The 18,060-nt window shown below is 45.7% G+C and overlaps 1 protein-coding gene across 1 annotated transcript in view; it reads left to right on the top strand.

Moving 5' to 3' along the window:
- The window catches only part of LOC139419493 (collagen alpha-1(XXVI) chain-like), a 71,704-nt gene that overhangs the window by 42,429 nt on the left and 11,215 nt on the right, over positions 1-18,060 (top strand). The window contains exons 4-7 of the mRNA XM_071169448.1: positions 14,112-14,173; positions 14,311-14,443; positions 14,635-14,742; positions 15,129-15,251. Of these exons, the coding sequence (XP_071025549.1) occupies positions 14,112-14,173; positions 14,311-14,443; positions 14,635-14,742; positions 15,129-15,251 (426 nt within the window). The remainder of the gene's footprint in view (positions 1-14,111; positions 14,174-14,310; positions 14,444-14,634; positions 14,743-15,128; positions 15,252-18,060) is intronic.

Raw genomic sequence — 18,060 nt, 5'->3', positions numbered from 1 at the left:
GACAGAGGAGCTATCCATGAAGAACCACTAAGACGGTGACAATCTCGTGACTTTTGTTATAGTTTAAAGATAATCGTATTGTGTTCCTGTTTCATCTGGAGAAGAAGATGTATGTTTTTCCTTGGGAGATTTTCATTGATTATGTTGGAGTGTTTGTGCCCTCAATAGAGAAGTGTTCAATCAACAAAACCTACTCCTGACTCGTTTACTCCACCTTTCCGCTTTAGAGTGACGTCCAATTACTTGGTCCGCTCACAGTTACTTAAAGCAAAAAGGAAAGGAGGGTGGTTGGTCAGGGTGGGAATATAAGGTTGCGTGTTTGAATCTTTTTTTTCTTCTTTTTTTTTAAACCTTTATTTAACCAGGTAGGCTAGTTGAGAACAAGTTCTCATTTGCAACTGCGACCTGGCCAAGATAAAGCAATGCAGTTTGACACATACAACAACACAAAAAAATATATACAGCATGTGCAAATGAGGTAGAATAAGAGAGGTAAGGCAATAAATAGGCCATGGTGGCAAAGCAATTACAATATAGCAATTAAACACTGGAATGGTAGGATGTGCACAAGGTGAATGTGCAAGTTGAGAAACTGGGGTGCAAAGGAGCAAGATCAATAAATAAATAAATACAGTATGGGAATGAGGTAGATTGTATTGGCTATTTACAGATGAGCTATGTACAGGTGCAGTGATCTGTGAGCTGCTCTGACAGCTGGTGCTTAAAGCTAGTGAGGGAGATATGAGTCTCCAGCTTCAGAGATTATTGCAGTTCGTTTCAGTCATTGGCAGCAGAGAACTGGAAGGAGAGGCGGCCAAAGGAAGAATTGGTGACCAGTGAGATATACCTGCTGGAGCACGTGCTACGGGCGGGTCCTGCTATGGTGACCAGTGAGCTGAGATAAGGCGGGGCTTTACCTAGCAGAGACTTGTAGATGACCTGGAGCCAGTGGGTTTGGCGATAAATATGAAGCGAGGTCCAGCCAACGGGATCATACAGGTTGCAGTGGTGGGTAGTATATGGGGCTTTGGTGACAAAACGGATGGCACCGTGATAGACTGAATCCAATTTGTTGAGTAGAGTGTTGGAGGCTATTTTGTAAATGACATCGCCGAAGTCGAGGATCGGTAGGATGGTCAGTTTTACAAGGGTATGTTTGGCAGCATGAATGAAGGATGCTTTGTTGCAAAATAGGAAGCTGATTCTAGATTTAATTTTGGATTGGAGATGTTTAATGTAAGTCTGGAAGGAGAGTTTACAGTCTTACCAGACGCCTAGGTATTTGTAGTTGTCCACATATTCTAAGTCAGAACCGTGCAGAGTAGTGATGCTGGACGGGCAGGCAGGTGATCGGTTGAAGAGCATGCATTTAGTTTTACTTGCATTTAAGAGCAGTTGGAGGCCACAGAAGGAGAGTTGTATGGCATTGAAGCTCATCTGGAGGTTAGTTAACGAAGGGCCAGAGGTATACAGAATGGTGTCATCTGCGTAGAAGTGGATCAAAGAATCACCAGCAGCGAGAGCGACATCGTTGATGTATACAGAGAAGAGAGTCGGCCCGAGAATTGAACCCTGTGGCACCCCCATAGAGACTGTCAGAGGTCCGGACAACAGGCCCTCCGATTTGACACACTGAACTCTTTCGGAAAAGGAGTTGGTGAACCAAGCGAGGCAATAATTTGAGAGACCAAGACTGTTGAGTCTGACAATAAGAATGTTGTGATTGACAGAGTCGAAAGCCTTAGCCAGGTCGATGAATACGGCTGCACAGTAATGTCAAATAAAATAAAATAAAATGTTATTTGTCATATACACATGGTTAGCAGATGTTAATGCGAGTGTAGCGAAATGCTTGTGCTTCTAGTTCCGACAATGCAGTAATAACCAACGAGTAATCTAACCTAACAATTCCACAACTACTACCTTATACACTTATATATAAGTGTATAGGGATAAAGAATATGTACATAAAGATATATGAATGAGTGATGGTACAGAACGGCATAAGCAAGATGCAGTAGATGGTATCGAGTACAGTATATACATATGAGATGAGTAATGTAGGGTATGTAAACATTATATTAAGTGGCATTGTTTAAGGTGGGGCGACAGGGTAGCCTAGTGGCTAGAGCGTTGGACTAGTAACCGGAAGGTAACCCACTGTTCCTAGGCCGTCATTGAAAATAAGAATTTGTTCTTAACTGACTTGCCTAAAGATAAAATAAATTGTTTAAAGTGGCTAGTAATACATTTTTTTCCATCAATTTCCATTATTAAAGTGGCTGTAGTCTCTTATCGATGGCGGTTATGATATCGTTTAGGACCTTGAGTCTGCCTGAGGTGCACCCATGACCGGCTCAGTAACCAGATTGCATAGAGGAGAAGGTACGGTGAGATTCGAAATGGATGGAAATCTGTTTGTTAACTTGGTTTTCAAAGACCTTAGAAAGGCAGGGTAGAATAGATATAGGTCTGTTTGGGTCTAGAGTGTCTTCCCCTTTGAAGAGGTGGATGACCCCGGCAGCTTTCCAATCTTTGTGAATCTCAGACAATACGAAAGAGAGGTTGAACAGGCTAGTGATAGGGGTTGCAATAATTTCGGCAGATAATTTTAGAAAGACCGGGTCCAGATTGTCTAGCCCGGCTGATTTGTAGGGGTCCAGATTTTGCAGCTCTTTCAGAACATCAGCTATCTGGATTTGGGTGAAGGAGAAGTGGGGGAGGTTTGGGCGAGTTGCTGTGGGGAGCGCAGGGCTGTTGACCGGGATAGCGGTAGCAAGGTGGAAAGCATGGCCAGCCGTAGAAAAATGCTTATTGAAATTCTCAATTATTGTGAATTTATCGGTAGTGACAGTGTTTCCTAGCCTCAGTGCAGTGGGCAGCTGGGAGGAGGTGCTCTTATTCTCCATGGACTTTACAGTTTCCCAGAACTGTTTTGAGTTTGTCCTACAGGATGCAAATTTCTGTTTGAAAAAGCTAGCCTTAGCTGTGTATATTGGTTCCTAACTTCCCTAAAAAGTTTCATATCACGGTGGCTATTCGATGCTAATGCAGAACGCCACAGGATGTTTTTGTGCTGGTCAAGGGCAGACCGGTCTGAAGTTCAATAACAATTTATAAGATGAACATCTAGCAAGGTTGCGAGTTCCAATCTCATCACGGACAACTTTAGCATTTTAGCTAATTAGCAACTTTGCACCTACTTAGTACTTTTGAGCTACTTTGCAATTACCAACCTTAACCTTAACTTTAGCCCTAACCTTAACCCCTATCCCTAACCCCTAGTCTAGCTAACATTAGCCACCTAGCTAACATTAGCGTTAGCCATCTAGCCACCTAGCTAACGTCAGCCACAACAAATTGGAATTTGTAACATATCATACGTTTTGCAAATTCGCAACATACAGTACAAATTGCAATTTGTAACATTTTGTACGAATTGTAGTTCGTAACATATCATATGAAATGGATGATGCACATCCACAAATTAATGCATACCATTAATACATACCATAAGAAACATAAGATATCATACTAATTGGAGCGTCTCGGATTTACATTTACTATGTTACATCTACCCCTAAGTCCAGCTCGGGGATTTGATTCAGCAAACTTTTCAGTTAGACCAGTAACTGAAAAGTTGCTGGATCGAATCCCCAAGCTGACAAGGTAAAAAATCTGTAATTCTGCCCCTGAGCTAGGCAGTTAACCCACTGTTCCCTGGGCGCCGAAGACGTGGATGTCGATTAAGGCAGCCCTCCGCACATCTCTGATTCAGAGGTGTTGTGTTAAATGCAAAGACACATTTCAGTTAAATGTATTCAGTTGTACAACTGACTAGGTATCTCCCTTTATATAGCCATTTTTTTTCTTTGTTTACTGTGTATTTATTCCTCGTGGTCGATGGTGTAGCAGTGGAGCAATAGAGGCGTGACAGCGCATCCGGCTAGGATAGGGTGAATAGCAGGGTCCATCGAGCTTGCCTGGAGTTTAGGCGCTTGGTGGTGAGGAGATATTACAGGTTCTTGTGATCTGTCTAAAATATGAATGGGTGTTCCGCCCCCTCCAACCAGTGCCTCCACTCCAACGTCATCTTCACCACCAGAATTTCCCGGTTACCCACGTCTTAATTCCTTTCCGTGGGGTTGAGACGATGGGAGAGGAAAGTGCAAGGATGCAGCTTTTGGTCTTGGGCCGAATGCTGGGACAGGACAGCCCCCACTCCAACGTCCGAGGCTTCGACCTCCACCATGAACTGCCAGGACGGATCTGGATGGATTAGGATGGGGGCGGTAGTGAATTGGTGTTTGAGGTCCAAGAATGGCTGGTCTGCAGCTGGAAACCATGTAAACACGACCTTGGGAGAGGTGAGTGCAGACAGGGGGAAATCCCGGGTGCTGTAGCCCCGGATGAACTGGCAGTAGAAATTGGCGAACCCCAGGAAGCGTTGCGACAGCACTCTGGAGGTGGGTTGCGGCCAACCCACCACCGCTCTCTCCTTTTCAGGATCCAATTGGATGTTGCCTGCAGCAATGATGTACCCCAGGAAGGAGATGGTGGAGTGATGGAATTCGCATTTTTCCACTTTGACGTACAGCTGGTTCTCCTGAAGACGCTAGAAGACTTGTCTGACATGGAGGACATGTTCTTGAGCCGAGTCGTAAAACACGAGGATGTCATTAAGGTAGAGGAATACGAACTGGTTCAACATGTCCTGGGGAGCGTTATGTACCAGGGCCTGTAACACAGCAGGAGGCTTGGTCAGTCCGAATGGCATCACCAGGAATTCATAGTGTTCGCTAGCCATGTTAAAGGCGGTCTTCCACTCATCCCCTTCCCGGATCCATACCAGATGGTAGGCGTTCCGGAGGTCCAACTTGGAGAAGATGGTAGCCCACTGGAGAAGCTTGAAAGCCGAGGCAAGGAGTGGAAGCGGGTAACGTTTTTTAACTGTGATGTCATTCAGGCCCCGGTAGTCGATACGCGGATGAAGGGTTTTGACCTTTTCGAGAAAGAAGAACCCTGTGCCGGCGCGGGAGGCAGAAGGATGGATACCCCCTGCAGCCAGGGAGTCCTCAATATAAGTCTCCATCGCCTTGGTCTCCAGACCTAACAGGGAATAAAGCCGCCACTGAGGCGGTGTTGTGCCCGGGAGAAGGTTGATGGCGCAGTCATAGGTCTGATGCAAAGGAAGCGCGGTGGCACAGACCTTGCTAAAAAACCTCCCGGAGGTCCTGGTACTACGCGGGAATGGCAGAGAGGTTCATTACTTTTTCCAAACATGCAGGAAAACGTCCCGGGGCAGGCAGCGCCAACTTCAGGCAATGCCCATGGCAAAATGGGCTCCAACCCAGGATTGACCCAATAGACCAGTCGATCAGGTGATTGTGCCTGCCTTTGGAGCCAGGAAAACCCCAATGCCACAGGTGCATGAGGGGATTGGATGGGCAGGAACTGCATAAACTCACTGTGATTACCTGAAACTCTCAGGTTAATGGGACACGTGGTGTGGGTAACTCTGCCACTAGAGCGCACATCCAGCGCTCTGACATCCATGGGAATGGAGAGGGGTTGTGTGGGGATTCCCAGCTCCGACACCAGGGTAGCGTCCATAAAGCTCTCGTTGGCTCCAGAGTCTATGAGCACCCAGAGAGATTTGGACTGGTCACCCCACAACAGGGTAGCTCACCAGCGTACTCGTACAACAGGACAATTACCCAACACACCTCCAGGCTGTGTAAGGGCTATTTGACCAAGAAGGAGAGTGATGGAGTGCTGCATCAGATGACCTGGCCTCCACAATCGCTCAACCTCAACCCAATTTAGATGGTTTAGGATGAGTTGGACAGTAAAGTGAAGGAACAGCAGCCAACAAGTGCTCAGCATATGTGGGAACTCCTTCAAGATTTTTGGAAAAGCATTCCAGGTGAAGCTGGTTGAGAAAATGCCAAAAGTGTGCAAAGCTGTCATCAAGGCAAGAGCCTACTTTGAAGAATCTAAAATCTAAAATATTATTTGATTTGTTTCACACTTTTTTGGTTACTAGATGATTCCATATGTGTTATTTCATAGTTTTGATGTCTTCACTATTATTTTACAATGTATAAAATAGTAAAAATATAGAAAAACCATTGACTGAATAGGTGTATCCAAACTTTTCACTGGGACTGTATGTGGCGGCCAATGCCGTTTATGATGACCTTATTTCCATTACAACATGTTGGATGACTGTTATTCATATACCATTCACCCAGTTCTATATAACATTGATAGGTTAAGCCTACTTCATGATAATCAAATTTTCCCTATAACCATCATGACATTGCAACAACTTAGCCTATGAATGAAAGTTTACTATGTAGGTGCACACAGGTTGAGAGAAACATTTGAGATGACAGACAGTGACACGTGGACAGACAGTGACACATTCTATACCGCCTTGCACACTCTTGCATGCATCTAGCTTATCTAGGTGTAATCACTAGTCCAACAGTTGCAAATGAGAGTTTCTATTGGAAAGATTCAGGTATTTTTATCCGAGTTATGTTTGCTTCCGTTTCAGAAAGGTTTTTCAACAGAATCGGCGGAATGAATACACCCCTGATCACGCATAAAGATTGGAAAGCTGCCGCGGTCATCCCCCTCTTCAAAGACGCTCTAGACCCAAACTGTTACAAACCTATATCTATCCTACCCTGCCTTTCTAAGGTTTTCAAAAGCCAAGTTAACAAACAGATCACCGACCATTTCGAATCCCACCCTACCTTCTTCGTTATGCAATCTGGTTTCCGAGCTGGTCATGGGTGCACCTCAGCCACGCTCAAGGTCCTAAACGATATCATAACCACCATTGATAAAAGACAATACTGTGCAGCCATATTCATCAACCTGGCCAATGCTTTCGACTCTGTCAATCACCACATTCTTAGCGGCAGACTCAACAGCCTTGGTGTCTCAAATGACTGCCTCACCTGGTTCACCAACTACTTCTCTGATAGAGTTCAGTGTGTCAAATCGGAGGGCCTGTTGTCCGGACCTCTGACAGTCTCTATGGGGGTGCCACAGGGTTCAATTCTCGGGCCGACTCTCTTCTCTGTATACATCAACGATGTCGCTCTCGCTGCTGGTGATTCTTTGATCCACTTCTACGCAGATGACACCATTCTGTATACCTCTGGCCCTTCGTTAACTAACCTCCAGATGAGCTTCAATGCCATACAACTCTCCTTCCGTGGCCTCCAACTGCTCTTAAATGCAAGTAAAACTAAATGCATGCTCTTCAACCGATCGCTGCCCGCACCTGCCCGCCTGTCTAGCATCACTACTCTGGACGGTTCTGACTTATTTTGGACAACTACAACTGAGAATATTTGGACAACTACAAATACCTAGGTGTCTGGTTAGACTGTAAACTATCCTTCCAGACTCACATTAAGCATCTCCAATCCAAAATAAAATCTAGAATCAGCTTCCTATTTCACAACAAAGCATCCTTCACTCATGCTGCCAAACATACCCTCGTAAAACTGACTATCCTACCGATCCTTGACTTCGGCGATGTCATTTACAAAATAGCCTCCAACACTCTACTCAGCAAATTGGATGCAGTCTATCACAGTGCCATCCGGTTTGTCACCAAAGCCCCATATATTACCCACCACTGCGACCTGTATGCTCTCGTTGGCTGACCCTCACTTCATAATCGTCGCCAAACCCACTGGCTCCAGGTCATCTGTAAGTCTTTGCTAGGTAAAGCCCCGCCTTATCTTAGCTCACTCGTCACCATAGCAGCACCCAACTGTAGCACACGCTCCAGCAGGTATATTTCACTGGTCACCCCCAAAGTCAATTCTTCCTTTGGCTGCGTTTCCTTCCAGCTCTCTGCTCCCAATGACTGGAACGAATTGCAAAAATCACCGAAGCTGGAGACTCATATCTCCCTCGCTAACTTTAAGCATCAGCTGTCAGAGCAGCTTTCAGATCATTGCACCTGTACATAGCCCATCTGTAAATAGCCCATCCAACTATCTCATCCCCATATTGTTATTTTTTTGTTGTTGCTCCTTTGCACCCCAGTATCTCTACTTGCACATTCATCTTCTGCACATCTACTGTATCACTCCAGTGTTTAATTGCTAAATTGTAATTATTTTGCCACTATGGCCTATTTTTTGCCTTACCTCCCTATTCTTCCCTCATTTGCACACACTGTATATATACTTTTCTATTGTGTTATTGACTGTATGTCTGTTTATTCCATGTGTAACGCTGTGCTGTTTTATGCTTTATCTTGGCCAGGTCGCAGTTGTAAATGAGAACTTGTTCTCAACTGGCCTACCTGGTTAAATAAAGGTGAACTAAAAAAATAATCACAGTTAATTTTCTTAGCAGCTACGTTGTATTCCTTCTTGCCTCTATACACTCTCCTCCTCTTACCTTTTCCCTTCGTTTGTGAACTTCAATGAACAACACATCAGCTGTATGTGACCAGTCAAAATAACCTTTCCATGCCAAACCATGTCATACACACAACCTACATTGTTATCCCTATATTAGCTAAAGTACCATCCTAGTCAACATAGCTAATATAACTAATGTGTAAGTAAACCCACTATAATCATGCAGTAACGTTAGTGTGTAGTCAGTAACAGTTACACCGGCAGTCCCTGATGGCAATAAATTAATAAACCAAAAGCTTACCTTGACTTGGAAGAGTTCCATCTGTTGGGGCGGTATGCAAATTGGAATGGGTCTAGGGTTTCTGGGATAATGGTGTTGATGTGAGTCATGACCAGCCTTTCAAAGCACTTCATGGCTACAGACATGAGTGCTACGGGTTGGTAGTCATTTAGGCAGGTTACCTTAGTGTTCTTGGGCACAGGGACTATGGTGGTCTGCTTAAAACATGTTGGTATTACAGACTCGGACAGGGAGAGGTTGAGAATATCAGTCAAGACACTTGCCAGTTCGTCAGCGCATGTTCGCAGTACACGTCATGCTAGCCCTGCGGCCTTGTGAATGTTGACCTGTTTAAAGGTCTTACTCACATCGGCTGCGGAGAGCGTGATCATACAGTCTTCCGGAACAGCTGGTGCTCTCATGCATGTTTCAAATCAAATCAAATGTATTTATATAGCCCTTCGTACATCAGCTGATATCTCAAAGTGCTGTCCAGAAACCCAGCCTAAAACCCCAAACAGCAAGCAATGTAGGTGTAGAAGCACGGTGGCTAGGAAAAACTCCCTAGAAAGGCCAAAACCTAGGAAGAAACCTAGAGAGGAACCAGGCTATGAGGGGTGGCCAGTCCTCTTCTGGCTGTGCCGGGTGGCGATTATAACAGAACATGGCCATTTCAGTGTTATTTGCCTCGAAGCGAGCATAGACGTAGTTTAGCTCGTCTGGTAGGCTCGTGTCACTGGGCAGCTCTCGGCTGTGCTTCCCTTTGTAGTCTGTATTGGTTTGCAAGCCTTGCCACAGCCGATGAGCATCGGAGCAGGTGTAGTATGGTTTAGGTCATTGCAAAACAGTGTGTTTTACAGTTTTTTCCTTCTGCTTACACACGGTTTCAAAACGGTCTCCTTTTTTTCAAAACTCTACACACAATTCCCAAAACTGCACACACAAAATGCAAAATGCCTCACATCTACTTCAAAATGTAACACTGCATTCAAAATGCCATAAACACATGTCAGAATGAAGCATTTGCATCAAATGGCAAACACTGCTTTCATAATAGTACATTTTTTGATATACCATGTAAACACTGTTGTTCTAAATCTAAAGCTCTTTGGTCTTTCATAGGCTTATATCTACATTTCAATACAATGTTCTACAGTGAAAGTAATCTGCTGAGAGGGGTAACAAGTACACTGTAAACACCAATGCAATGTAGAAACAGAAAATATTTATTTGGCCAAACATTACTGTTGTATACAGTAGCATACAACAAACCACAAGCATAAGTCAACCAAAAGTATATTCTTTAGAATACAGTAAAGAACACAATTGTGTGTTTGGGGTCCCGGGGGGACAGTCCAGGAATTGGTAGGGGGGGGCAGTCATCAGTGCTAAGCTACCCTTCATCTCTTCTCCGGCCTGGGTCTGGCCACAATACGCTTTCCCTTGCCAAACATCGAGGGAAGTATCTCCTAGCATGGCGTATCCAACCTTGGACAGAGGCAACCTCTATGTCCCCACATGCGTCCTCCATTGCCTGGAAAAGCGACATGCGGGCATAGGGTTGACGATCAAACACTTTCCAGCGCCAGGCTGAGAAGAAGTCCTCTATGGGATTTAGAAAAGGTGAATATGGGGGTAGGTACAAAACTACAAATTGTGGATGGGTGGCAAACCAGTTTTGGACCAGAACAGCCCGGTGAAAACTAACATTGTCCCATAAAACCACAAATCTAGCAGGCTCCTGATCTGGATCAGGGACAAGCATTGTGTAAATTGCATCCAGAAAAGTGAGCATATGGCCGGTGTTGTACGGACCCAGTGGTGCATTGTGATGGAGGACCCCGTTTTGAGTGATGGCAGCACACATAGTTATATTACCCCCACGCTGTCCGGGGACATTGGTAAATGCCCTCTGTCCTATTACATTTCTTCCGCGACGCCTGGTTTTGGTGAGGTTGAAGCCAACCTCATCCACATAAATAAATTCATGGTGAATTACATGGGCATCCAGCTCCAATACTCTCTGTAACAGACAAAAGGATATACAGATGAGTAAATATGGTATGTCTGAAGTACTGGAAGTAGTGTTGCATACATACCTCTGCAAAGTCATGTCTCATATTCTTGACTCTGTCAGAGTTTCTCTCAAATGGCACCTTGTAAAGTTGTTTCATCGTCACTCGGTGCCGTTGGAGGATGCGTTGTATGGTTGACAGGCTTACAGCATTGATGTTGTTAAATATGGTGTCATTCTTCAAGATATGCTCTCTTATCTCTCGAATCCTAATTGCATTGTTGGCCAAAACCATATTTATAATTGCAGTCTCTTGTACATCTGTAAACAAGCGTCCTCGTCCTCCATGATGTCTTTGCCTTTCCACTCTGTATTCAAACACAGTATGTGTTCAGCATAGGAACTGTAAGCAATGTACAAAAAAATGTAGTACAGCATGATAACCAACCTCATTCATTCAATGCAGTTCAGTAAATGGATGGCTTAGAGTTACAAATGTTTATGCAATACTAAGCAGTCATACGTATTTTACAGTACATTACTGTAATGCTAAAATAGTCATTATATAGTTGCATACCTGTTCTCATTTCTGAAGGTTCGAATTATGGACGCCACTGTAAATCGACTCAAGTTGGGCTCGACTCTCAGTCCAGCCTATCTCATGGTCAAACCGTGGTTGATCACATGATCAACAAGTGTTGCCCTAATCTCATCAGAGATGGCTCTCCTTCCTTCTCTTCTTTGCCCTCGTCCTCTTCTTCCTCTTCCTCTTCCTCTCCCTCCTACTCCTCTTGCTCTTTGTCCATTGTTGGCATCCATTGTTCAAACAGGTAATCTGACCTATGACCTATTTATAGGCCTATACTACAGTAAAGCAGTGATTGGTTAGTGATCAGTTAAGCTATTAGTGTTTGCACATGTGAGGAGTGTGTGTGGTGAATAAGTGTAGCATTTTGATTGGTTGTGTTTGGAAAAGGAAAGTAAGTCCCTTCCTGTTAGATTTTTGTGTTTTAGGTAGAGAATTGTGTGTAGTGTTTAGAAAAAAGTGTTTTATGCAATTGACAACTGAGTCAAAGGCTGAGAAATAGCTTATGGTTTTGGATATTTGGTGTGTAGTTTTGCACTTTAAGTGAGAGGTTTCAAAAATCGTGTGACATGAAAAGATTTTGTGTGTAAGCAGTTGGAAAAAACTGTAATCAATTATTTGGTGACATGAATATATTTAGTATAATTTTATCTGATTATTTGTATTTTTATTAAATTCACTGAGCAGGATGGTCCTCCACTTCCTCCTCTGAGGAGCCTCCGCTGTACTGTAGACCGGGGTAAAGTGACTAGGCAACAGGATAGATAATAGACAGCAGCAGGTGTGTGTGTGTGTGTGTGTGTGTGTGTGTGTGTGTGTGTCGTCAGTATGCATGTGTGCGCATGTTGTGTGTGTGTGTGCAAGAGAGTAAAAAAAAAAAGGGTTAATGTAGGTAGTCTTGTAGCCATTTGGTTAGCTATTTAGCAGTCTTGTTTAGTAGTCTTATGACTTGGGGGTAGAAACTGTTCAGGGTCCTGTTAGTTCCAGACTTGGTGCATTGGTACCACTTGCCATGCGATAGCAGTGTCTATGGCTTGGGTGGCTGTAGTTTTTGACAATTTTGGGGGGCCTTCCTCTGACAAAGCCTGTTATAAAGGTCTTGGCAGGCAAGTAGCTCTGGCCCAGTGATGTACTGGGGCATACTCACCACCCTCTGTAGCACCTTGCGATCGGGTGCCTTGCAGTTGCCGTAACAACCGGTGATGCAGCCAGTCAAGATGCTCTCAATGGTGCAGCTGTAGGCCCATGCCTGGATCTGAGGGCCCATGCCAAATCTTTTCAGCCTCCTGAGGGGGAAGAGGCACTGTCGTGCCCTCTTTACAACTGTGTGGGTGTGTGTGGACCATGTTAATTCCTTAGTGATGTGGACACAGAGGAACTTAAAGCATTCAACCCTCTCCACTACAGCCCCATAGATGTGGATGGAGGCATGCTAGCCCCTCTGTTTCCTGTAGTCCACGATCAGCTCCTTTGTCTACTTAATCTACTGATACTGTATGTAGGAATTATATTTCTTACAAGATTGAAAACATAGCCATGAAGAGAGGATTGGGAATTGACAATATCCTTGTGGTTGATCAAGGCAATGCCAGGCCCATGCTTAGAACGATCTTCATGAACTGCAGTGTTTTGTGTACATGACAGCAACTAAACTTCCTAAAAACTAATTGTGAATACAATTGGATTTGTGAAATTTTCAATTGGATTTAAGTTTAAAATAACCGTGTAAACACATTTTCAAACAGTGTAATAATGTGTTTTAGGGTCTCTTTCTGATCTGTTGATAAAGTTGTCACATTCCCTTGTCTGTCTCTTGGCATCCCACCTCAGGTCTTGCAATGTTCCATGATTCCCAATCCCAGCACACACCACACCTTCCTAATGAGCTGAGAACAAGGTGATGAATTAGACCACCTTCACACTGATGTCACATTCATTACTCAGAGAACTGGAGGAAAAAACACAACTGTTAGGCCACTTATTAATAAGCACGTCCACAAGCATAATCAATGTATAATATATAATATAATAATAAAATATATAATATATTCCATTTAGCTTTTATCCAAAGCGACTTTAGCAGATGCTTTTATCCGTGGCTGGTGTCTCTGTCGGGCACTGGAGCGGGGCAGAGTGGCGGTGCAGTCTGAACACATGGCAGATGCCAAGTGTCACACTGACAGAGAAGGACACTTTGGCCAGGAGTTGGTAGAATTGGCAAAGGAGAAGGGAAGGGTTTTTTCTCAGGCAAAGAGAGAAGATAAATGGTCAGGGAGTTTGCCAGGAAAGCTTCACGTCTCTCTCTTTCACTCTTCCTCTATCTATCTATCTATCTATCTATCTATCTTTATTTCTGTCTTTCTCCCTGTCTTTTTCTCCATCTCTCACCTCTCTCACCCTACTCTCTCTCCCTCTTTCCAGCCCATATGTCATCTGAGCAACGGGAGGTTGCTGTCTATCCATCCTGTGTCACCTTGGAAATGTGCTTCTGCTTTGACTGGCTCACTTCATAATGTCTCAGCCACTACATAAACCCTCTCTCTCTACAAACAACACAGTCTGGGCCAACACAGTGCGTGTTTGTTTTCTCTTTTGTGGTAGTCTGGCTTAGGAAATGTGTGTCTTCTTATGCGAAACCAAGCCTGTATTTTCTGATGTTTCCTACTTTGTAATTGCATTATTGCACATTGATGCACCATGAATTGGTATGGATGGATTGAAAGGACAAAGATGTGAGTCTTACTTGAGAGTTAATCTAGTATCTCTAACTTGAAGCAACATGCTACACTGTATTACTTACTTACCTATATCTCTTTCTTTCTCTCTCCTTAGAGTGTATGAACTGCACTGGCTATGCTGATATGAATGATAGACTGAGTATGCTGGAATCCAAGGTAATCTTGCAGCAACCAAACCTGTCATTAAAACAGTATTACATACAGTACATGAATGTAATGAGACCTGATATTCTCAAAAATCTAGCTCCTATCTCAGCAGGACTGAACACTAATTTTCCTTCATTTTGTGTCAGATTGTGTTGCTGGAGGAGGCGGGACCACCACCTCTCCTATTCAGATACTCCCCAGATGGGTCATCAGATAACGAGGTGGGACTGGGAGCACCCAAACCCACCCCCATCACTCCCCCCGCAATCGGACTACCAGGTGAGGCGCTTTACAGCAGGACCTCACTGAACCTCCGATGGTTAACTATTCACTTTTCTTCCTCCATAATTTTATATGGCAACTGTTTGACTCTGTTGTTATAGATTTTCAGAAAAGTGCACCAAATGTTTAAAGAAGTGTCTGAATCGGGTGGAATTCTGACTGAGTTGTTAAATCGTTTGTTTTCCAAGGAGCCAGAGGCCTCCCAGGGCCAGCTGGACTCCCAGGTGTGGCGGGACCCCCTGGACGCACTGGAGAGACAGGCCTAGCAGGGAAACCTGGACCCATGGGACCCAGAGGTATAAGTCTTCCCCCCACTTCTGTATCTCACCCATACACTATCACTTGGGGCTCCCGAGTGGCGCAGAGGTCTAAGGCACTGCATCTCAGTGCAAGAGGCGTCACTCCAGTCCCTGGTTCACATCCAGGCTGAATCACATCCGGCCGTGATTAGGAATCCCATAGGGCGGAGCACAATTGGCCCAGCGTTGTCCGGGTTTGGCCGGAGTAGGCTGTCATTGTAAATAAGAATTTGTTCTTAACTGACTTGCCTAGTTAAATAAAGGTTCAATCAAATATAAAGGTACAAAGCAGTATGACACTTGCACATGTGCATGTTCACACATTAGATGTGTACGGTCAGTGTTGTGTTGTGTTGAGGCTGACTGTGCTCTGGCTCCCACAGGGCCCCAGGGCCAGCGAGGAGCCCAAGGGGAGAGAGGTGTACCTGGGCCAGCGGGGCCTCTGGGGCCAGCCTCTTCCTTCTCTCACAGAGCAGATGCGTTTGGTCTGAGGGAGCTGGGCCAGTGTGAGTATGCCTGCTACACCAATGAATTTAAGTCAAGAACTACAGAAAGAAATGTAAGCCATAGGCCCTATAGGGATACCACATTCATTAGTATGTTTCATTCTGAAAGTGTTTCAGGAGTCTTGTGTGATTTTTGACCTCTTTCTTGCCATTGACAGTTTAACATCTAGGACATTTTGAAATATCCATTATTTAAGGTGTTACATCTGCCCCTGCCACGCCCTCTAGTTCTCCTCCTGTGTCTCCCTAACCTGCCGCCACTCCCCCAGTGCTCTCTCCCTCCCTCTCTCTGTGTGGGGGTATCTGATTGTGTGAGTGGAGACAGGTATGCTGGAGTCAAAGCAGATCCCCACCAGCTGCAACCTGTTCCATAATCAAGACCTCTACAAATGCTCAGCCCTGCCACTTCCACACTGCCAGATCGTAGCCTCTGCTCAGTCAGTCTACATTTCAAGCCATTTGTTCCTGCATAGATCTTGCTATTCCTGTGGTGTCTGTTTTTCCCCTAGCCTGATGCTGCTTTTCTCTCTGCTACAGTTCCGTCCTCTCTGACTCTGGTCCCTGCCACCAGTCCCTCGTCTCGTCAGTCCTGCTTCCCTACCCTGGATCCCCGCTCTACTGCTTCCTTGGATTCCGCTCTGGACCTTCTTACCCTGCCCCTACTCCCCTTGCCCCAGCTGCAGCCTCAGTTCCTGGTTCCCTGCTACCCGCCCGAGCTCCCCCTGGCCTGCACCCCATCTCCCCCCGCTTTTCAATAAATACATTGGTTACCTTATCCCTATCTCCTCGTCTGAGTCTGCACTTGGGTTCACCTGCTCCACCCCGCGTAACAGTACGTTCTGGCCAAAAGATATGAACCAACTTAGATCCTCTCCACCAAACCCTCGTTGGCCAAGACGCCCTGCTCGAGCAACATGACCAAGCCCTGAGAACCCTTCTGGAGCATGTCAAGGAGTTTTCATGGAGCCTTTCTGACCTGCAGGACCGAACCTTCACCCAGAGCTCACAACCAGCCCCTAGTCCTTCTCCTCCACCCCGTGAACCGTTTGTTCCAGCTTCCGAGCGTTACAATGGCAACCTCAGAACTTGCAGAGCTTTTTTGGTACAATATTCACTAGTATTTGAGCAACAGCTTTACTCTTGTGCTAGTGAACGGGCCAAGATTTCCTTCCTGATTGGCTGCCTCCGTGGAGCAGCATGTCCCTGGGCCACAGCGGTGTGGGAGAGACAGTCTCCCATCTGCTCCTCCTACTCCAGATTCACGGAGGAGATGAAGAGCCTTCGACCATCCTGTCAGCGGTAAGGATGCAGCTAAATGACTCCTGTCCCTCTATCAAGGCTCCCATAGTGTCGCTGAAATGGCGATCGAGTTTCGCACCCTCGCCACTGAGAGCGGCTGGAATGAGTAGGCCCTTCAGGGAGCATTCCAGAACGCTCTCACTGAGACCATCAAGGACGAGTTGGTGTCCAGGGATGAGCCTGATGGACTCGATGAGCTCATCTCTCTCGCCATCCGCATCGACAACCATCTCCATGAGCGTCGGAAGGAGAGGGCAGGTAAGGTTGCATGACCCATAACAACATCTGCTTCATTGCCTTGTTCTACTTCCCCGACTGCCTCCCTTCCCAAGTCTCTTCCAGAACCTGAACCCATGCAGCTCGGCCGGGCCCGTCTCTCTCCGGAGGAGAGGCAGCTGTGAATCAGCACTTGGAGCTGCCTATACTGTGGCCAGGTTGGTCACTTTGTCTCCACCTGTTCCCTGCGTCCAGCAAAAGAGGTGGCTCAGCAGTAGTGGGGGATATACTGTTGAGCCAAATCACCATGGCCATCTACCCCCAGACCCCTGCTTAATGGCACCCTCGTGTGGCAGAGCCAGGCCTTTCCTCTGGCTGCTCTCATCGACTCGGGCTCCGACGAGAGTTTCCTAGACCATGGTGTCGTTACCCAGTTGGGCCTGCGCACTGTTCCACTCGATTCACTCCTCGATACCAACGCTCTCAACGGACAGCTCCTCGTCCATGTCTGGGAGAGAATCGTCCCTGTCATCCTGCATCTCTCTGGAAACCACCAGGAAAGGATCAGTTTCCACATAATTGACTGCCCTCAAACTCCCCTGATTCTTGGCCATCCATGGTTAAAGCTACATAACCCTCAGATCGACTGGATCGCCAGAATGGTAACCACTTGGAGTTAATTTTGTCACTCTAATTGTTTACATTCTGCCCTTGCCCCTGCCTTGTCTTTGCCCCAGTCCATTCCAGAACCTCCGGATCTGTCAACAGTTCCTCCTGAGTATCATGATCTACATGTAGCTCCTGTTTTCAGCAAGCACCACACCCTGTCGCTGCCTCCTCATTCGCCATACAACTGCCCCATTGACCTCCTGCCTGGAGCTCCTCTCCCCAGTAACCGGTTGTATAACCTCTCTCGCCCCGAGCACGAGGCTATGGACTGGTTCCCTGGATGCAGGACTTATAAGGCCTTCATCCTCTCCGGTAGGTGCTGTTTTTGATTTGCAAATACAAAGGATGGGTTACTGGAGCTGTGCATAGACTTTCGTGGGCTGAATAATATCACGGTGAAGAACAAGTATCCTTTGCCACTCATCAGTTGTGCTTTTTCCCCCCTCACCAAACTCAACCTCTGGAATGCCTACCATCTTGTCCACATCAGAGAGGGGGACGAGTGGAAATCTGCGTTTAACACACCAGTTGGCCACTTTGAGTATTTGGTCATGCCTTTTGGTCTTACTAACGCCCCTGCTGTTTTCCAGAACCTAGTCAATGATGTGCTGAGGGATGTGATTGG

Source organism: Oncorhynchus clarkii, chromosome 10 (assembly GCF_045791955.1).
Source record: "Oncorhynchus clarkii lewisi isolate Uvic-CL-2024 chromosome 10, UVic_Ocla_1.0, whole genome shotgun sequence".
NCBI lineage: Eukaryota > Metazoa > Chordata > Actinopteri > Salmoniformes > Salmonidae > Oncorhynchus > Oncorhynchus clarkii.
This window is presented reverse-complemented; position numbering and strand designations above follow the sequence as displayed.